At 38.7% G+C, this 22604-nt stretch overlaps 1 protein-coding gene across 1 annotated transcript in view; it reads left to right on the plus strand.

Annotated features, from left to right (window-relative positions):
• EGF (epidermal growth factor) overlaps nucleotides 1-20350 on the plus strand; it is a 60986-nt gene extending 40636 nt beyond the window's left edge. The window contains exons 18-25 of the mRNA XM_005148689.3: nucleotides 550-666; nucleotides 1694-1819; nucleotides 4169-4288; nucleotides 6262-6412; nucleotides 9085-9249; nucleotides 12798-12900; nucleotides 15964-16066; nucleotides 17545-20350. Coding sequence (XP_005148746.2) covers nucleotides 550-666; nucleotides 1694-1819; nucleotides 4169-4288; nucleotides 6262-6412; nucleotides 9085-9249; nucleotides 12798-12900; nucleotides 15964-16066; nucleotides 17545-17768 — 1109 coding nt within the window. The 3' untranslated portion in view covers nucleotides 17769-20350. The remainder of the gene's footprint in view (nucleotides 1-549; nucleotides 667-1693; nucleotides 1820-4168; nucleotides 4289-6261; nucleotides 6413-9084; nucleotides 9250-12797; nucleotides 12901-15963; nucleotides 16067-17544) is intronic.
• The last annotated feature ends 2254 nt before the right edge of the window (nucleotides 20351-22604 follow it).

Consider the following 22604-nt stretch of genomic DNA (forward strand, 5'->3'; position numbering starts at 1 on the left):
AAACTTAAACAGTGGAGATTTAGATTGGATATAAGGAAGAAATTCTTTACTGTAAGGTTGGTGAGGCACTGGAATGGGTTGCCCAGGGAGGCAGTGAATGCTCCATCTCTGGCAGTGTTCAAAGCCAGATTGGACGAAACCTTGGGTGATAAGACTTAGTGTGAGGTGTCCCTGCCCATGGCAGGGGTGTTGGAACTAGATGATCTTAAGGTCCTTTCCAACCCTAGCTATTCTATAATTCTGTGATTCTATTGTATTGACTTGTCATCATTAACCCTAGAAAGCCAAGTTTCAAACTTTGTATGTTCTGGTTTTCTTCTTTTTTTTTTTTGTTTGTTTGGTTTTTTTTGTTGCTTTTGATTGTTTGTTTTTTTTTTGTTTTGGTTGTTGGGTTTTTTGTGTGTTTTGTTTTGTTTTTTGGTTTTGGTTCATTTTTTTGGGAAGGGGTAGGTTTGGTTATGGTTTCTTTTTTTATAATATATATATACGTCCTTTGCTCTGTCCACATGCATCTATTGGTCATTTTTTTTCACTTTGTTTATGCAATAGATCAAGATGATTGCTCAGCACTAGAATGTTATGTCAATGCAGAGTGTGTTTTGCTGGAAGATGGTGCTGTGTGCCAGTGTTTGAAAGGATTTACCAGGAAGGGGAAATCATGTTATGGTAACAAAATACATTAATACAACCTTCTGAAAAACTGTTGATTGAGGGAGAGGAAGAAAATCTGTCTTTTCTCACATTGGCAGCTCTACTCCATGAGCTGTCAGAGAAAGGTCAATGGTACTGCTTGTTTTAAAAGTCATGATGAGCAGAAAGCATGTGAGACGGATTGGTTAATTGTCCCATGTTTTATTTTCACCTGAGTCATGAGTGTTAATCCTATTAACAAGTGATAACATGGATAATGAGAATAAAAGCATAATGTATTTATTTGTAAAAACTACCTAATAATAAAAGCTCGGTCCATAGTTGTGATAGTTGATGTATAATTTAGAAGTATGTAGTAAGGAATCTCTTAAAATTAGTATTCCTGATGTAATGTTTATGTGAAAGGCTGTTCTTGCTCCTTTCTAGCACTAGAAAAAGACTCTAATAATCAGACAACACATTGCTTAGAGTGGTCTTAAGTTTTTGGACTTGCATACTGTGTAAATGGAAGCATTTTGTTCTCTCATAAAGGCCAGGATAGGAAGGCATTAGAAACAGAACAATTTGCCATTTGGTATCTAAACATGGAGACTCAAAGGAGTCTATATTGCTATGGAAAGAAAAAAAAAAAAAAAGGAAGGTGAAATGGGTATAAGTCTTTTTTTCATTGTGGTACATTTTTTTTTTCTAAGCTTTTGTTTTCCTTCTCAATATCATATTTTTTTCTGAGTAGGGTTTTAGAATATAAGGCTGGTTTTGAACAGGATCATTCCCTCCAAATGCGATTTTTTTTAACCAAGTGGTATCTGTGGAACCTCTAAGTCTGCAGTTGAAAGTGGGTGGTTGATTGTCTTAGGCTCTTCAGAACATCCCCATCAAATTTCATACCAAGAAAAACCCTTCTCTTCCCATTTGCTTCAGATGCATAAATGACAAGTGACAGTGTAGTCTGAGGGAGATTTGTCATGTAAACTTTTATTTTTATTGATTTACCTTATGGTTTCCTGACCCACGTGTCCCTCCTCCCTGTTTTGTCTCACAGATATTGATGAGTGTGCCGTAAATATGGACCACTGTAATAGAAACGTTTCAGTCTGTATCAATACAGAAGGAGGCTATGTCTGTAAATGCCTGGAGGGCTACACTGGAGATGGAGTCCATTGCTATGGTATGGGCATGTGTGAGAACTGTGCTGTGTCTGGAAGGCTGGGGCAGGATGAATGGGCAAATACGATGTCTTATGGTTTGTGCTAGCCTTCCATTAAGCTGTGAAGCTGTCATACAAGCTGTTATGCTTCTCTCTGAAAAATCTGGTAGGGGCAGTGGCTCCCCTAGACATTTATCACTTCTTATTTTCTGATTCTTTCCTTCTTGTCTCAACTGTGGCAATCTCAGCAACTGATCAATATGCAAAGCCTGTAGCTGTCAGTGGATACCTCCTTTCAGTGTTTGCACTCTTTTTAGTAGCTATAGCAGGAGAGAGAGGAAGAATGAAGGGGAGGAAAGAAGTGGAGGTGAAGCAGTAGAGCTTTATTGGAAATCGTTGCCATGAATATAAACGAAAGCAGGTATTGAGTGTGTCATAATACTCATCAAATAATTCCAGGTCTCTTTAATAGGCATGAGGTTCAAGGTGTGACACTGACAACTTGAGTACATTTAGAGTCTTGTTAATAATCAGGCACACTGATTTTTTTCCATCCAGCTCTAATGCCAGGTTTTTAGTTCATTCACTTCATTTTGTAATATTTTAATCCATTTTAGCTGCAAGTATCAAGGAACAGGAAGCTTTCTCCTCAGTATTCGACAAGCACACAGTTTGCTCAGAGCTTTATGAGAGTCTTTTCTTCTCTTGTTCTTTTCCCTTTTTCATTTGTAGCCTAATTCAAAGCCCATTAAGTTTGACCCAATTCTTACATAGTCTTCAATAGACTTTGGTTCTTTGACACTGATAAGGAAGACTGAAAAATTAAAAACAGTATCATTATTATGGGCAAGGTGAAAAGTATCAGGGGCAGGAGGTTCAAGAATGCATTCTGCCTACAGTGGTCAGATATCCAGAGCTCATGTCTTTGAGGATGTTTGGAAGTGCAGACAGAAATGACAAGCTCCTCTTGCTGTCTCAGTGCCACCTGCAAGGCATATCCATAGGCAGCCCTGGGCTTTCACTGCCTGTCCTATAATTGCTCAGTTAGAATGATCGTGGTACCGATCACTATTATTGAGAAACAGTCCTTTATCTTCCTGAAGTCCTTAAGTCCAGAATATGGTAAGATAGTTTTCACAGCGTTTTATAAACAATGTAATGTTGTTGTGATGTAAACAGAATTGAAACTAATTCTGTTTTTTTCAAGCTTGATGACTTGACATGTGGTATAAAAACCAGAGACTGGTGATTTTGTACTTCAATTTTAGACACCTGTATTGCATACACAGTGTCCAGAGATGTGTCAGAACATCCAAAGATGGTAGAAGATAAGTTCATGTTGTGTTGTTGAAATCACATTTCTTGGAATATGCTGCAACAGTTTTGTTCTCATATTTTTGCTTTTAAAAGTGTTCTGAATTTTCTATAGTGTTGTGGACTATTGCTTGTTTAATTTTATGGTAGAAAAGTCCCAGTGGGTTATGCAATAATTTCACACAGATTGGGAGGGTAGATCTGTGATTTTGTTGACCCAGAGTAAATCTGGCAAATGTCTTCTGCTGACAGTTCATAAAGTGAACCAGAGTCTCCCAGATTCCGGTATGTGAACCTTTTGAAAGCCTACAACTTTGAGGAGGGTGCTTAGGCATGCAGCACCATCCATGTGCCAGCATGGGAGATGAGTACCAGCCTGGCCAGAGCTGCCACTTTGGGCTGTACTAGAGAAGGTGCAGAGGCAGGGTGAGAATGTGCAACAGGCTGTGGGTGAGGAGTGTGTATCACTCTAACATAAGCTCTAAGCATGGAAACTCCTGTAATCGGGAAACCTCTTCATAGTAATTCAGAGACTCACTTCATTTAAGTGTTTACACAAGCTGGATAAACCTGTAGGTTTCTAGACCCTTTCCTTCTGTCTTAATTTTTTGCTTAGGCTGGACCGGGAAGGTGGTACAAGGGTGGGCAACTCTTCACTCCTAAACCCTTCTGCTGTCTTAGGGAAAGAATGTCAACTGACAGTACTCTGTACTCATCTGGGGTGAAAGCTATGACTAGCAATGCCAGGAGAATATATTTAGTACAAGTCTTCTCTTCAACTCTACTGCATTTGTTCTGTTCTATGGGGAAGCCTTTCTTTCCTTCTCCCTGTGGAGAGCTTCTGCAGCCACATAGCGTGCTCTGAGAGACTAGGGAGGCTGTGATTACTTGTCATAGAAAATATATTGGTTGCTTTTCTGTTACATTTACTTTTGCATAAGGAAGATCTTTAGTGTTTTTCTCCAATGCCAGGAGACTGCAATGCTGCAACTGCTGCCCTTTAACTGATGCTCTGAGGCATTTCATTCTTCTAACTGCAGACTGTTTGGATGACAGATATTGATGAGTGCAAGATCGGGTCCCACACCTGTGGAGAGAATGCAACCTGCACAAATACAGAAGGAAACTTCACTTGCTCATGTGCTGATGATGCTTCTAGAACTGGCATCAGTTGCAGTGAGTACATGGAGTGAGAAATTAAAATTAAATGGACCTTAACTAAGTAAGGACTGTGCACTTGGATAAATTGTTATACATGGAAATTAAGGAAACCCTATATAGTGACAACAGGCAGCTTGTGGATCCATTTAGCATTACTTTAGGAGGCTGTTTTGGGGTGGGCTAAGGAGACCAGATTCAAGTTTAATTTGGAAATATCTACGTTAAGGTTCAATGCTAATTTTTACTGTCAAATGTAATGACACACCTACCTAACAGCTTTTACAATCAACAGAAGCAAGTGTTTCCTAGAGGTAACATTTTTGGAGGTGGTTTCAGTCTGTGTCATTTTTCAATCTTTCTGTGCCTTCTTTCCCTTTGCAGAAGGTTATCACAAGAACTGCACATACTTTAAATCCCATTTAATCTTCAGAATAAGTCAGTCTTTCAGATCAAGTGGCTAATTTTTCAAAAGGGCTCTGAAACTCTTTAGAAAATCTGGTTGCCATTTTAATGATAGGAGGTACTAGTTTAATGATAGGAGGTACTAGTTTAATGATAGGAGATAATCACTACTGCCTATCTGACTCTCATTTCAGGGATTCAGTGTGAAAGCACGGAGCTGAGTGGCTTACTGTCTTACTCTCTGTCAGCCCTCTTCATCAGGATGAATTTTACTCCAGCTCTGGAGTAAAGATCTCCAGACGGTCTGATGACGAAATGACATTGTGATTGCCACAGATTTGGTTTTGCAGAAAAACAGAAGGAAATAATGGCTTTTTAAAGTAGAACACCTGTCAGGATCCCCATCCCCTTTTCAGTTAGTTAAGCTTTCAGTAGTTTCAAGTGTCACTTGGGACACTTGGATTGATTTTAAGTGATGATGATTTTAAGTGATTCATGACTTGGAAGTAATGTCTTCTAGGTCCTTCAGCTGTAAGTCTGATTCCACATCTTTGTGGATTTTAACACACAATTTTAGTTATTTGCCTAATAAGCTCTTTTAGCAAGTTGAAATTTCCTTTACAGGATGCAGTCACACCTGGGGTTCAGTAAAACCATTCATACCTTTCTACTCAGCCTTTTTGCCATGGCAGTTCTCCTGCAAATGAAATTTTAAAAAACAAATGTCACTGAAGGTCATGTTGCAATAAAACTGGTGTGAGTCATAAAACTGATCCATAAAACGTATGAGAGTGATAAGGCACATTTCTGCTCAACCATACTGCTAGAAATTCTTTGCTGTGTAGATATTTGATTCTGACCTATAGATTTGCTGTAGCATCAAAGAAGGTAAAAAAGCACTTATTTTCTATAAAGGCATGTCTGCACTGTACATCATTCTGGGCAAAGATTTAGAGCTACCTTTAAAACTAGCTAGTCTAGATATCTATATAAATGACACTGTGTGATTCAAAATTGGGTCAATAGAGTTCCCTGCTTCCCCAGTAAGCTGTTATCTGTACCTGAGCTTGAAACTATAAAAAATGTAATCTGCAGTCACACACAGATGTAATCAAGTGGATGGCAGCAGAGTAGAAATGATTTGCATAATAACAAGTTGTGTGTGACAACTTCTTAGTCTAAGATCCAAGTGCATGAAGTACAGTCACCCTTCACCTGTACATATGACTCTGGCATTTTGTGCATGGTAAAGATTTACCATACCCTAAAGCTGCACCTTAAATATCATTTAAGCCTAAGCAACTGGACAGTCAGTGAAGTTTTTCTTCAGAGCTGTACTCACACATCTTAGACAAAATGCAGCCAAACTCTGTGAGTATTTCATTGCAAATCTAGAATCAAGCATATTTAGTGTTTTGATCTAAAGTTCTGCATGCCTAAATTCAATAAGCAACATAAGCAAAGGATTAAAACACAAGTAATTGATCAAAATTAAAGATTTTTTGCCTACTTTCCTTAAAGTTCTGGAATTCTTTCATAAGATGCTGCCAAAAGTTTGATATACCCTTGTGAATACTGTGTTACAGAAGCTACTGTCACCCCCACTGCTGTCAGCAATGAATATTCTACAGTCCCTGTACAAGGTGATATTGTAGGATGTCCTCCTTCATACGAGTCATACTGTCTCCATGGTGGAGTGTGCAATTATGTTTCTGATCTACAGGACTATGCCTGCAAGTAAGTACAGAAATGTATATTGTCTGTGCTGATGAATGGTACTGTTAGGGTTCAGTTGAGTGCAGAGAGTGAAGTGTTTGTCCATAAATTACCTGTTCATCACTCATGCTAGCAATTATCATCAGACTCTGCTCTTTTCTGTTAATGATCAATCCATTCGCACTCATTGCAATTAATAATAGGATTGGATTTGTCCCCTAAGCACTCTTCTTTGCTTTGGAAATGTGAGATAAGTTGCGAAACGACTTAGAGCTCATGACTTTATGAATGAGGTGATTGATCTCTCTCCTGTGCAATGATGACTTATACCTCCTTGTTGGCCTTGCTGTTCATGTGTTCATCCAGCTGTTCATCCCAGCAGTCACTAGGATAGAAAAGGACCTTCGAGACTCTGTCTTGTCTTCTCTGACTGGGACCAGGGAGGAGAAGTCTGGTGTCAGCATCTTCTCTTACAGTTTGAAGAGTCTTGGTCCCTGGCAGAAAGAGTACCGCATGATGGTTCTCTTAAGAACAAGGAGAATAGCAATAAGACCCTAAAAATGAGACCTCCTTCCTCCTGTCAATATTTTTGTGAAGCCTCATTTGTGCTTCCCCAAATGCAGTTACTGGTAAAAGCAAAGAAAATCTTGTAACTTCAGAAGTCAGCCTTGGCCTGGTCAGTGTGACAGCGAAGTGCCATGGGGTAATCGTTTCTTCAAAACCATTAGTGCTAGTGTTTAATTGTGTAACTTGGTTATATTTGAATCTTTGCTACATCTTTCTTTAAAATCAAACATCAAAGAAATTACAGTAGGACAAATCCAGTTCCTGTCCCCTCCCTTGGGGTTTCATGTGTGCAGGGCATGAATGCTGTTCAATTATAGGAGAATCTCCCTCTGTGTCTCAGAAACTTGAATGGTCCTTGTGTAACCTGGAGTAAGGAGAACAAACTGTTGCTGACGGGTTTCTCTGATCCACCGTTCCCCCTGATCTTCCTCCTACTGCAGTGCAGGAACCTCTGTACCAGGCAGTTCCTGCAAGCACTACAAATCCTAGTCTTCCTTATTTTTAAATAAAATTGTTCTCCCCTGCCTACAGAACTTTGTACCAGCAGGAATATGAAAAGAATGTTATAATCTCATGTACATACATGGGAATGAAGTGGGTGCATTTTGCTGTGGGTTTCCTAGACTCAGCAAAGCCCTTGGGGAAAGCCATTACAGGAGATGGACTCACGGTCATCTCTGGTATTTGCTATGAATTTTTAGTGTCAATTTTAGAGGAACTGAAAACTTTTCACTCTTCATTGAGTCTCTCCGATTGAAGCTAAAAAGTCTACAACTGCAGAACTTTCAAATTGGATCACATCTTTCTTCTTTTATTTGCTACGTGTTAGTGCATAATAAGAATCCAAATGTTTGTATTTCTTACCGTGGAAATGCAAGCCGTTTTAAAAATTTAGGAGCAGCCAAGTTTAGCCGGCTTTTTGGGAGCCAGGATTTGTGTGCGGACCTTGCTGAATTCTCGCAGTGCTGAATTCTCACTAGATGGCAGCATTCATTCATGTAGGCTGTAGTATGTTAAATACCAAAAAGAAGTCCTGGAGAAAAGTTATCCCGCAAAAATCGCATACCAAGTGTGATTTGTATTTTAATTAATAAAAGCTCGTACACTACAAACTAATCTTCTAGTTTGTTTGGAATTTATTGTGATCTTACATTAAAAAATTATCATTTTTCTGCTTTCCAACGTATATGTGTTCTGACTTGTGACAAGGAGTGCTCGTGCCTGATTTAATAATGAATGCTGATATAGTGTTTTCAGAACATTAGGTAAAAGTTGCTGCAGGTCAAATCCTGCTTCTTTTGCTCATTTGATTTAGTCTTTTGACTTGAATAAAACTACACTGATAAATGAGAGAAGGATTTGAGCTTATTTTGCAGAGAGATCAGTATGAATTGAGTATACTTTTCATTTTTTATATTTGGTATTTCATTTTTTTATATCTCTCACCTTGGCCAGTAAATCTAGGCTAAGATTATATTTGATATATTTCTCACTTTCTAGTAATTCTGATTTGAGGCTTTCATGGACTGGTAAGATATTTCCATGTTGGATTTTAGAATGGTAAAACTGAACAAATAATAGAAAACTTCCTACAGAAGAAGCCTGTTATTAAGACTTAATTATGAAGTTATTTCTAATCTCATACAAAGTGTTGTTTTGTTGGTTTTTTTTTTAACCACTTTCATTTGTCTTTTATTTTAAAATAAGGATTCAGATTAAAATTTGATTGCCTTAACCAAATCATTCTGAAAGTGCAATTAGGTCCCATACTGGCTATTTGAAAGAAAGGGCAGCCTGCTGCTGGTAAGAGTTAAATGAAATATCTTAGGGAAACACTAATCATTAATTTTCTTCTATTATTTACCTATTAGAATCTGAAAATTGTAATCTCTCTGTATAGTTCTATAGGTGATTCAATAGCATTACAGTAAAAGAAGTCTTTTAATGTTGAATTCTACAGGTTTTGACAGCCATTCTGTTAAAGTGATTTTGTCTTCACCACTACTAAATTCAACCAGGTATTTCTCTAATTGTTGCCAATGATAAATCAATGCGCAAAGTGAAGCGATGATCTGTGTTTTTTCCTCTGCCGCCAGTTACAAAGCATGCTTACTTCCTTTTGGCAGCTGTGTGACAGGCTATGTTGGGGAGCGGTGCCAGTTCAGTGACCTGGAGTGGTGGGAGCAGCAGCATGCCGAGAGGGTGAAGATGAGGAATATCACCATCATCGTGTGTGTAACAGGGCTGGTCCTGCTGATCCTGCTGGGCTTCCTGGCTGCCTACTGCCACAGGTAGTTCTTCCAAACACATGCTGTGAATGTGTGCCACAGGGACTGAGGTGCTGCTGACTTTCACAGGGGGCTCATGGTGAAGAGCATGAGCTGTTCCTCAGCTGGTGAAAATTGCCATATCATCCTACTCTTTTGTTTGTCAATAATTGGATCTATGAATAATGCAGAAAGATCTGGCATGTATCTTGCCTACAATACTCACACTGGTATTAGTGAGTGGCATGTCTGGGGAGAAGAATAGATCTGATTAGGTTTGAAGAGAAGGAATAATTTGTATTGATGAGAGAATTCAAGAGCATGCTGTTTACTTCTTGTTTGATTTCCCTTAAGAGCTCTAGATCTCTGAAATTGTCACGGCAGGGTTTGGCTCTTCTCTGCTAGCTATCCTGTTAGTTTGGTTTTGCTTCCTTTTCAGTGTAGTGTTACACCAGAAATTGTCCTTGCCATAGAGAAAAGCAGCACACTAACCTTCCAATACCAAGCTTCCATATGATGCCTCCAGCAACAAATGTGAAAGTAGTTTTCCATGCAGTAGAAAAAATAAAATCAGGGTTGTGAGCCTAAAGCACATCTGTTGTAAAAGTACTCCCTGGCATTTTCCATGGCTGTGACGAATTGTGCAGGTTTGGAATTCTTTCATGGCAAAAAAGAACCCTGCAGTCACTATTTGAGAACCCAGTCTGATGTTAAATTAAATGTTGTCCATGTCCCTTAGACTAGAAAGTATTCAGCATTTAATAAGTTAAAGTCTTTTGGCCATGACCTTGGCAAATAACTGTTCTTAGAAGCTCTTGTTTAAATGCATATTTATATTTTCAAGTAAACAAATAAAAAGCCAGACAGCAGCCAAATCAAGAGTCTCCTACTGAATGATGCCCTCCATGTGCAGGGATTTTGTTTGTTGTTTAAGCTAATTTTAAAATTAGACTGTCCTAGGCACAAAAAGGTAAGCTACAAAAGAAGTTAAATATGGAAGCTAATATTTTTCCATTGTTATTTAGTGGTTCCTAGCATAGAATCATAGAATCATAGAATAGTTAGGGTTGGAAAGGACCTTAAGATCATCTAGTTCCAACCCCCCTGCCATGGGCAGGGACACCTCACACTAAACCATATCACCCAAGGCTTCATCCAACCTGGTGTATTTAATCTATAAAGTAGAGAAGCTGCCAAATTTCTTATTTTCTAGTAACTACTGGTACGGGTCTGGAATTAAAGCTAAGTTCTCGCAACATGGGATTCAGAAGCTAATCAGCGCAACGATACATATGGAATAGACAAATCATGAGATTCTTTTATTTCCCATGTATATCATATAAACTTATGTAATGAAAAATAGTCAGAATGTGACTGGGTTTACGGTGTGAGGATATTCTTTCTCTTCTGTTGCTCTCTCTTTTGTCATTCCTTCCTGATTTACCTTTCTTTCCTGCCAAATGCTTTTGATCAATATAACTATTTATTTCAACAACAAGTTTTCAATTACATGCTTGACTGAATTTGTACTGCAGCTGTTACTAGCATAACTAGATCAAAATGAAAACACTGACCTAAAATCCCTATTTAACTGGAGCCTAAAAACCAGCATTTGAGTTGAAATTGCTATACAGTTTTTTCACGTAATCTACTGTATTTTGAAAAGTACTGGTTAAGTCTGTAATAGTCCTGTACCTCCCCCTATAAAATAGAGATGCCTATCTCATTTTAATTGGAGGAAATGAAGTTGAAGATCTACACCTGCCAGTTTGAAAAATGTGTGAACTGGAGCCCAGGAATAAGAGTATTGTGTTGGTTTCTCAATGACTGAAGCCTGCTGAAGATCATTGTGTTAATCTTAACGTTAGGATAATGTAGTCTGACAAGTACGTAGTATGTCAAGCTTCCTATCTTTGGGATTCAAAAAACCAGCTCTTTTCCAACAACAGCAAAAAAAAGCTGAATCACAGATTTAAGCAATCTCTTCACCTCAGTTGGCCAAGGCCATAAAAGAAAAGGAAGGATTGGGAATGAGAAATTCTTGGCCTCTTCACCATGCTTAGTCAACTAAATTTCACTGCCTCATCTGCTTGTGCTCAGTTGCACATGGAGACTCCCATCCCCGCCAAGTCCATCTGGCATCTGTTACTCTGCGTGCTATAAAGTAAGATGTAGAATTAGTGATCCTCTTGAGCAGGGCATCCAGCTGGGGACTGTGTCTGTATGTGAGATCTGTGAAAGGGATTTTAGGACTCGTAAGTAACAGGCTTGAGTTTCGTCAGCCCTAAGAGCTGCAATGCAGAATGGCAAATCCAGGTGACAAAACCAGAACAGCAGCCTTGCCACTGTGTCAGGAAAATTCAAACTGGACTAATTTCCCAGCCTTCTGTTCTGTGGACATATCCTCAATTCTGGCACCAGTTTGTATTTATATGAGCAGTCCCACTCTTATCCTTTACGGGAGGCAGTAGGAAGATGTAGAGAATCTGGTGAGAAAATCCATGATGGAGATAGATAGGTCTTTCTCATTTATAGCAAAAAGCAAATTTTCTTTACATTGTATTGTCATGGCGAGAACAACATATGGTAATTGCAACACATGTACTTTCCCAGTTAGTATGTGAATGTGATGCAAAAATAAAAAGAAAATTCCTATTTTCTTAGATACATGTCTATTAAATTTAATTTTGAATAAATCAAGTGAATGAATTTTACAACTTGAGATTTCTGGAATTTGAAGAGTGTAACATTAATTTTATTAGTTGATGTTTGGGAGAAGAAAAAAAAATGTATGTAAAGTCAATATAAATGCACTTATTTGAAGCTCAACCAGCGTAAATTAGTTCTTTTTCTTAGGACCATGTTTTCTATGTTGGGGTCTGTATGGGCTTTTAATAGTGCCTTATAAGTGACTGCTGTTTAACTGTAAAAATACTATTTTTTAATGCTACTTAGGGCTGATTATCTGTTTCCTTTTCCAGTTCCAGGTTGTCCTCTTGGCTTTTTTTCCTCTTGAGTTAATTCTGTTGGTCATACTTTTTCCTGGAAATGTCTAAATTCCAAGTTTTTGTGGCTTTTAGTTTGTTTATTTTATAGTTATTTCTGATTTTTTTTTCATAAATGTTGCAGATGAATGAGGAAATTACTTTCATAATTGTAGCTATCAATGGTGTACAAAAATAAAGTCAGATTTCTATTTCTGGGTTTCACTCACAATGTTCATTGTGTGGGCTGAAACCTAAATATAAGAGGAATGTTATTAAAAATAGCGTAATATAAGAAAAAGGAAGGGGATAGTTAAAATTATTAAGGCTTTTTTTTCCTAATAAATGACTCTTTACAGATGGCACATTAGAGCAAACATTTGTTCACTTCTTACTGACTTCTGTTTCTGACAAGCTGCTTGTTTTAACCACTGTGCAGTAATTGACAGTAATACACCCTTCCAAACCAATGAAAGAAAAAGAATTATATACCCCTTCTGTAAATACCCATAGCATAATGGGTGAAAGGAAGCAGCATCTGTTCCTCCCAAAGCAAAATAATTTGTTTCAGCTTTTATTCTGTTGCAGAAGTCAAAACTTGTATAGGAAGAATCTCTATGCAGAAGCGATAAGAGAAGCCAGCAGCCGTGCTGACAATGAGAACGTGACAGCTACTAGCAACAAGTCTCGGGTAACTATATTAATGTGGAGTGGTGAGGGAAGCAGGAAGGATCAAAGAGTGTTAGGGATCCACTTGAGATTATCCATCAAATAATTCACATCTTAAATATATTAAATAACTGCTAGAGTCATCAAGCGCTTTGCTGTGAACCCTAGTTCATCTTACCTCATTGTTATCCCTCAAAGTTCACAGCTGCCTGGATGTATTGCAACCATTATCCAATGTTATTGTTAGCTTTGAAAACAACAGTTGGGGAACTGTGTTCTAAATTAAGGAAATGGCAATGTGATGACATGGCATATCACAGAGTTATTTTCACAGGAAAGCATGCCCTCCGTAAAAAAGGCTCTTTGGAAGTCAAGTATGCGCTCCATGAGATATTGAACTTTATTATGGGGTTTTAACATTTTAGATGTTTTTGTATTAGAGGCTACTACCTTGTAAAGAAAAACAACCAGAATGTTATTGGGCAGTTTGGGAGGGAATATAAAATACTAATTTTGCACTGGTGTTGATAGAAATGCCATCATGATCTGTTTGTACTGGCCTGTTTCTGTTGTCATTTTTGAAGTTGTTGCATCAGAGAATTTGGCCCCGTCAGATCTGATCTAAGGACCTGACTCTCACTGGTATTAAAATGAAATTACACTGCTGGGTGGATTGCAACTGAAACATGTAGTGTGCAAAAGTGATGTAACTAGCATCTGTGCCAGGTCTGAGACACCTTTCTCAGAAAGGTATGACTTACCCTGAGAGCCTGTCTGCACACACATACCGTTCAGGTCTGAATAAGCTGCTACAATGCAGGTATCACCATACTTATCCAGGTAGCATCACATTAGCTAAGCACCATAGACTCTTCAAAACAAGTACAGTTATGCCCATAGTTTAGATTGTCTGGCAGGATTTGTTAGTGCATAGGCATGGAAACAAACTATCAAACATATTAAGAGTGCTGAATTGACTTGACCCTGGTTAGGATATATTGCTCCTTAGCTGGTCAACAGCATGCTCTTGTGGACCTTTTACTACCAACAGAGCTCCTCCAGGTATTAGTCAGCAAATGTGCTGAATTGTGGCTATGCCATCATTTGTTCACAGCAGAGACAAAAAACACAGTTTGCAAAATACCTGAGACTAGGAAAATCAGAAACATTTGTTGGGAATGAGAACAGCTTTTTGCCTGGGAGCACTGCTCTAGGAGGCCTGCAGATCATCAGCTCTGTCCCCACCTGCTGTTGTCTCCCCAGTTAATACTAGTGGTCAATGACGTTTTTGCTGAGCATAGGAGTAATTAACCAGCTAAGTAATGGACCAAATCAACAAAAATAAATCCAACCTACTCATCTATTACACACTTGTGTTAAATTTCACCATGAATTCTTGTGCTAGGAGACATCAAATACATTAATGATGTAATTTATTGCAAATGGCTTGTTGCAGGATGGCAGAAGAAATCATTGACCCTTTGCTAATTACTGCTGCTTACACAGTAATGGATTCCTGGGGTTTCATGCATGTGATTTTCTCTGTGCTGATGTAGCCATTGAGTGTTAAGTTCACTGGGACTTCATGCATGCATGCACTAAGGACAGAAACTGCTGAGTTGCCAAAAAGCAGCAGGAAGTTGTCCATTTCTACTGTTCATTTCAAGTGGATTACTGGGGAGCTTTATGTATAAAAAGGAGATTATACTATGTCAGGGTTAGAAAAGTCTATAGCTCCTCAACTTTTAAGGCACTGAAATAGGTTTTTGGGTGCTGTTTATTTACCCAGCATCAATAATCCTAATGAAGGACTGTGTATGGGGACTGGAGGATGTCTGACTTTAAACAGCTCATGCAACTCATTCATTCTGTAGCCCACAGTGCTACTGCTCATTTGTGAGGCTGGGGTGAGGGAGTGCAAAGACTTCCTTGTTCTTGCCCATCTAGGCTAATATAGTGAGTAATGAGCTTTTATGCTATTACACATACAAATGCTAGGTATTGTGATACTGAAAATATACCTATAAATTGTCCAAGTGTCATTCACTTTTTCCTTTACTTCTTTCAGGTGAGACTACATTTAGCTAAGGGTATGCCTGGGTATTTTTTCACATTCATATTAGAGTTCCATAAGCCAGGCTAGGTTTGTCTTATGGATATGTGATTCTTGGTAAACTTCTGCACTTGTCTGAATTTTATTGCTGTTCTGAGACATTTCACCCAGCAAGTGTTCTGTTTCGCACAGGCAAAGAGATTTTGCAGAACTGTGTGTAGATGAATCTCCTCCTGGGGTCTGTCACATGTGGGTTAGCAGCTGTAAGGCTACAGATTTTATGTAAATGAACTGAAGCCTAAGTAGTCACACCTGCTACATCTGCGATCTATCCACATAAATCCACCAATTACCCACCTGGACGGTTGAATTTGTCAATCCTTCTGTTGGAACATCTTATTTACAGATGCTTTCTCTTCTTCCCTGTCTCTGCTCTTTCAACATCCCCTTTTCCCCTCTATACTATTTCAGCACAGTGCTTCACATTGCTTTCCTCTGCCTCTGAGTTTTTTCTGTTTTCCTCCTGGTCTCTTCAGCCTGACCCCCTATAGGGTCCCATCTTCTGTTTCTGAGGCATTGCTTCCACTGTCACCATTGGATGATGGCATTGCACACCCTAGGTGGTGCTGAGCGCCAGAAAGCGTTTCCTTCCCTGTGCCTGACAGGGTTTCTTGCTGTCTGATTGCAGGTCTCTAACACATTAAAAGCAGCCCTGAGTACTGTGGAGAGGGTTGATTTTCATGAACTTTTGCTCTTGCTTCTGGAAAGGTTGATTTGCAAGGCAAGAAAGTGGGTTGTTCTCTTCACTAGGCTGGGACTGTGTACTTCCCAAAGAAAGACTGGGTCTGTCATCAACTCAGATGTTTAATTATCTGCAGGCGAAGGGTCATTCCAGAAGCCAAGATGACCTTTTTCCCCCTGCTGTGGTTAGAGTGTGTGGACCTTCTAGTTTGCCTCTTGGGTTTCAGAAAACCAGTTCATTTTATATTATTTAGGCTCTGTGTATTTTGTGCATATTGTATGCATTTACAGTTTGCGGTTGTTAAGGAGTGTAACAGTTCTCTGGAGACTAAAGCGGTTGATCTAATTGAGTGTGAGACAGCAGATCCTCATCCTGCCTGTCCTTCAGAATATGGTGAGTAGGATTTCCTTCCTTATTAGATCTCTCCTCAACTTTGTACCAGCAGGAGCAGTGGCTGATAGAGGAGACAGCGAAATCAAAATTATATTTCTGGCCTGTTTAAAGCTGCTGTGCACAGCAGAAATGTTTATATTGCTGTGAAGAGGCCATTCAGTCCTTCATTTTGCAGATTATTCATGAGGAATTACAACAGTGCTTTCACACTCATAAGATGCCAGATGCTTCTAGGGATAGTAATAATATCATATTTTTGCACTTACACAAAACTTCACAGGTTTGCTTCATAGTAAGTTGTGCTCATCATACTGATGGGGAATGTACATCTGTGGAATGACATACTTTGACAGTCCTTATTCATTCAGGCAGGATTACTGACATGATACAGGTCTGCCGAGAAACCTTTTGCCCTGCAGCAGCAGCTATTTTGCTTTTTGTGTTAAATGAGATGTTTGTCTGCTTAGGCATTGTTTGCTGCTTAAACAAGGATGAGATGAATAACAGAGATGTGCCTCCCATCAACGGTGCAAAGGCACCAGGCAGCACAAAGGCACACAACAGACTTCCATGATCCACAGGTTACCTGCTGGACCACCCTGAGTTTTAAGAAATGCTGCCTTATAGATGGCAACTGAATCTCTTAATTGCTCAAATCATGAGAATGAATGACGACTGATATCCTTAAGCATGTGTCTTGTTTACCACATATACATCCCAGCTACAGAAGTCAGGAACTAGAGAACCTGATTTGCATTAGTCACTTAAAAATATGCAAAGGTAAATGTTTGAGGATACTCAAATGGACAGGCATCTTGCAAGATGTTCAAAATTACCCATCCTTAGAAGTCACTTTATTCATCAGTAGAAAATATGCCTCACATTTACTTGGTTAGACTAATATTGTGAACATGTGTAGAACTGTATTGTCCAGTGAAGGAAGCCTGATGTTTCCCATTAGGAAGCTCTGTTTTCATTTATAGTTTTGTCAGATGGAGCTATTGGAACAGAAATTTCCCCTGACAGGTGTCCAATCTTCCTAATTGAAAATTAGAAAAGTGTTTCAACCATGTTAGACTCGAGACTAATAAAGAATCTGATGTCTTTTCTAACATGTTAAAGAAAGTTCTTACACCATACTAGTGAATAATTCTAAGATCTTTAGACTTTGGAGCAGTGGCTTTAATTTTGCCAGGCAGGTAAGTCTTCTTGTCACAGGCATGCTTTTTCCTGTTCTTGGGTGTTAAAACGTTTAAACATGAAATTTGTGTAGGGCATTTCTGAAAATCTTGTGCAAGGTCTTGACTTTGCCTGTTTTTTTGTTCTTTCGACATGAGTTGGTTTTGTAATTATCGGAATCCTCTTCTGTGTTTCCTTTCATAGATTTCCTCTTTCAAAGCTGTTATTAGCTTTCTTTTAGCTTAGTTGTTGTGGAGCTTCTCAAATGGCTTTCAGTAATACATATGCATTTTCTCCAGTGGAAGAACAGCCTATAACATATGACAAAACAGCAGAGACTTTGGCAGAAGAGGAGAAAGAACAAGGTTGTCACCAAGAGGTTCCTGTTGGTGAGAAATCGTATCAGCCCATGGGAGCAGAAAGGGACCCTCCTCAGGCTCCCTGGAGCATCCACCCGAAGCCCCTGCTGGAAAGGGACCACTGTGAGCTTGCTGCAGCAAGCCTACTGATGCAGCCAGATTAGAAGCAGCCTGGGTCTGAGCAGGAAAAGGAGGAAAGATGAAGCCAATAGAGAATGGAAACTCATTAAACACTGAAGGAGCCCCTTTTTTGTTCAAATCTGCTTTAGGAAAAAGCAAACAACAGCCCACAAATCAAAACAGAGCAGAGGAGTCCTTACCACTCCTTCCCTGTCATCTCTGCTTGGAATAATTACTATTAACAATGAGTACTCTATTATCTATCACTTTAAGGGTCACTGCTGCTAACTTCATTAGCTGCCTGCTACAAGGAAAACTGACAAGTGGGTGATTTTTTAAAGTGTTTTCTAGTGGAGTTGGTTGCAAGCAGTCATCTCTGTCTGTATACAGGCTCCAGAAATTGCCTAGATAACGGTCCACAAGGACAACTGCAGATAAACTAGAATGGAAGATTGTGCAGGAAAATGAGATAAAAAAGAATCTTTATTCCTGTATTGTTCATGGACACTGTAAGCCTCTTCCAGTTCTGCCTTCAGGCCAGAGTAACTTCTTGGACTTCACCAGAGATATTCTTGGATCTTCTCTAAGTGAGCACCAAATGGGATCTTGCATTTCTCAGGTTTGAAGGGCTGGAGGAGTGTTTGTGGGCATGTGGTGTTAACTATGGTCATGTCTATGAAGTGAGAGGTAGTATTTGAGGGGAAAGTGTTTCTTCCATTCAATTTTCCAGTCTACACTGGCTCTTCAGAGCATTTCAGGATTGCTTCTGGACTGAGCCAGTGGGTCTGAATCTGCTTTCAGCCCTGAAAGGAGGCATGTGCTGAAGCTGTCCTCGCCTCACAGAAGTCTGGCAGCAAAACCTGGTACATTGTATAATAAGACGTAGTGTGGGGAAAGACATCCAGCCAATAGCTGGTTCAACAGAACAGGAGGAGTGGGACAAACAAAAAACCACCTGTTTGGACTGACTTCCATCTAGCTGTTTTGTGCTGCTGGATAAAATCTATTGGAATAACTGGGAAACAACATCACTTTTTCTTGTAACTGGCTTTCTAACACCTACAGTTCCCTCCCAGTTATTTAGTAAGAATTAACTTATAAAGCTCTGTTATATACAGGTTGTAGTTTAACTGTTTATTGTATCAAGGGATTTTCACCACTGGTCTTGACTTTCTAAGTTTATTTTCAGAATATATTGGAAGATATCTGGAAATCAGTTAGATTACTAACAATGTCTTCATTGTAGGGGATCACTCAGTCCTCTGCCTTTGAAGCCTACTACTGTAACTATTAGACACTTTCTTTAAACTTCACTACAGTGCCCGCTATTGCTGTTCCTTGTAAGTCGTTAGCTGGATAGTAGTGGCAAATGTTACTAATTTGTTTGTTTAGCACACAATTTTTTTATTGGTTCTTTTAGACTCTTTACAGGAAGGTATGGGATGTATGGGATGCTGCCATTTGGTTACCAGCTCTGTAGGTCATGATGGGAAAGAGTATTGAAAGGTTCTTACTTCTTGTCCAAAAACAGCTACACACCTGAGTAACTTTGTGGAGTCAGTACTGATTTGTTCTAGTGTAAACAGCAAGAGCACTGAGCCCAAGGTGTCTGAATTACAAAAACTGTAATGCTATGTTGTGTGAAGTTGTCACTTATTTATCTTCTAAAGTGATTTTTGCCAGTGGTTCTGAATTGTTGAGTCTGATTTCTAATCAGTTCAGTTCTGAATTCAGAATAAACTTGTAAACTTGGCATTGCCAGAGGTTAACTGGAACTAGTAGCAATGAAGATTTATTTCCCTGTTCATTGAAGAGGAGTTGGACTAGATGACCTTTTAAAGTCCCTTCCAACTCAAACTATTCTATGATTCTATAATAAGATACATTCTTTCATGTGAATGGCAACATGAGTATTTCAATGGAAAAAGAAGTGGCTGAGGAGAGTTGGCACACTAAACTGTGTTCAGGAGAGGGCAGAACCATTGGTATTTGGTAGGTTTGATTTTAAGTTCAGTATAATAATATTAATTTCATTAACATTGTTGAAAGTTTCTAGTGTGGATTCATTGGTCTTTCACAGTTCATCACTGATCTTGTGTTTTGATGTGAAGAGAGTCCAGCTGTAAAGACCCTGATTCAGTAAAGAATTTTATTCCCATGAGAGCTAGTAACACTACTTTGATCCCTGCCCTTTGATTATCTGTGGTGAAAATAATGTTTTGCTTAAAATCAAAGTATTGTGTTGAACGACAGTCAAACATTTAATTGGAAGTTTCCCTGATCAAAAGAAATAACGATTTGTAACTCTAAGTCTGGTTTAAACAAAGGCGTTTCAGACTCTTTATAAATTAATTTCATATTCTACCTGGTGATTTGTTTACTTTCCTTCTGTCTAATGATCTAATTTTAATTTTGATAGTGTTCTTTACAGAATAAGATAGAAAAAAGGTGATATGTTTTTGGAATTACAGTGTTTTGAGTTTTAAATATTTCCTAAACTCAGCTCTAAACCCAAACTAGTCTTCAGTGTAAAACCTTGAAATGATATTTCAACACAAATATAATATATTTGGTTTATTTGTATGTTTATAAAGGTATTGATTTATAAAATAAAATGAAAAAAAAATATCCCTGGTGTCTCTCTTGTTTTAAAAGAATGCAAAATTCTAGTTTCAGTTAACCCATGTCATGTTTGTTGATAGCTCCATTGGTTTCATAATGCCACAGTGTGTAATGTCTTGGTGCAGCACATGAGGGTATCATGGGTTCTTCAATCACTGCTCAGAGAATCTATACTAATGAGGATTATCTTCTGCAGCTCACAGGTAGATCCCAGCTTGAATACAGTAAGTTTTCATTTATCATTTTAGTTAAGCATTCCCATAAACAGTAGACATCACATATTCCTTTTTGTGCACATTTAAATGTCTCTTACAAATGTTGCTATTTATTTGTCCAGAAATACTATGCATGTTTTCACATTTTCAAACTTGTCTTCAAGATGTTATTCTTAGGCTTTCCATTGCAAACCAGCTGAAAACAAAAGACTGAATCCTGGATGTTCCTCCAGATGTTTTGGCTGAACTTTTTTCAGGTACGCAAAAAAGCCCTCCAAAACTCCTTTTTAAATTATGAGAACTTCTGGGTCTAGTTAGCTTACTATTCACCTCAAATCCTACTTCTAAAAATGGAATTAACATATGTTATATTAAGTAGTAAAAGAGGAATTTAGAATCATAGTGGGAAAAAGCTTGACAAGTCTAAAGTGAGAAAACTATTGGGGAATTCTAAAAAGCAAGGGAGAAAATTAGTTTGTTTAGTTTAGTAAATCCTGACTTTATTGAAATTGACATTTCAATTCTCTAAAGCCATCATTTCATCATAAAGAAGTGAGGAGTGATTCATGCTTATTCATAATGAACATGGGCAATGCAATGGTACCTAGTCATACAAATGCATGACATCTCATTTTAAGTCCCTTTTGCAGTCACTTGCAGCTTTGCAGAGGTTTATCTGTTCAGGAAAAAAAAAAATGAAAAAAGATCCATCCTGGTAATCTTTTTCTGGATGAAAATAGTAAGAAAAAATAATCTAGGAAAACTCTTCCAAATGGAGCTAAGGAAGGCCTCTTCCTTCTTACCGTGTATTGTGGTTTTGTCTTACTTGGAGTCATTTTATCTTATGTTACTTCAGGGTGATGCCTACACTGTTCCATTAGTCTTCAGGACACACGTGGTGTTATTGCTTTGCTCCCTGATAACTTGCCATCTTTATCTCTATGTATGTGAAAAGGAAAGATGTTAGTGGCATTACAAGCCTCTCCCAGAGCCCCAGGAATGCACCCCAAACACAATCTGAAAGGGTGATAGCCTAAGTTGGCTCATGTTCCTCTGATCTTTTATTGAGACTGCTGTTTAATGCCAATTTTGATGTGGACCAGGAACAGCCAACTTTGTGAAGACCATTCATCATGGGATTAACTTTCTGGCACTAGATTCAGACCAGTGAAAAGCCTTAGTTCCTTCTAACCAGCTGTAGGGGCACTCAGTATTCTGCTACTTCAAGACTTTGGAACTTGATTTTTGAGGCAACTGCTGCAATAATCACCTGTAAAGATGCAGAAGCCCTTTTGTATTGGGACCCTGGCAACTATCATGTCTTCTGCCTCGAGCCTAGGTGTTACAACCAAAATGACTTCTCCCTGCTTGCTTTCTTTTTGGAGGGGATGGTTCTGACTCTTTTGTTCTCTTAAATGCAAGCAGAAGCTAAGAAGAAGCACAGAGGGAATTTCTACACTTAGAATCAAGACACTGTAGTCTGTCATCTGCCTTTTTTTCCAGGTAAGAAGTTAATATATGTCTCCAAGTATAATTTTAAGAATACCTGAGTCATAGACCCTTGTTTTTTCTCACACCCACTGCTGTGTGACACCGTTATCTTTCCAAGCACCCAGCTTTATACCACATGCTTTCTAGGATCTTCAGTTCACAGGTATTCTTGGTTATGTTACCCCTAATCTGGCCTTGTCAGTCTGAACCTCACTCATTAAGGGTTAAGGGACCCTGTCTGCCAGCCAGTTTTCAGTCCATGTAGCAGTATTGGCCTTGCCTGTGTGGCCTTTATCCAAACCAATTTGGAATGGAACCAATTTAAAAGTAAGTCAAATACACCATGTAAGGGTGAGCAGCTACTGGAAATAGAACAGCTGGAGTCCCTGTCCATTAATAAGTCCCCTAGGTATTAATATGATGCAAATAATGAAAAGAATACTTAATGATTTATAAAAGAATTAGCTACTCATGTCCATGTAAAAAAGATTTATTATTAAAAAAGCCTCATGGTTTAATAGCTTCGTAGCTTCATGACCTAGCAAATTTTGT

This window comes from Melopsittacus undulatus, chromosome 7 (assembly GCF_012275295.1).
Source record: "Melopsittacus undulatus isolate bMelUnd1 chromosome 7, bMelUnd1.mat.Z, whole genome shotgun sequence".
Classification (NCBI taxonomy): domain Eukaryota; kingdom Metazoa; phylum Chordata; class Aves; order Psittaciformes; family Psittaculidae; genus Melopsittacus; species Melopsittacus undulatus.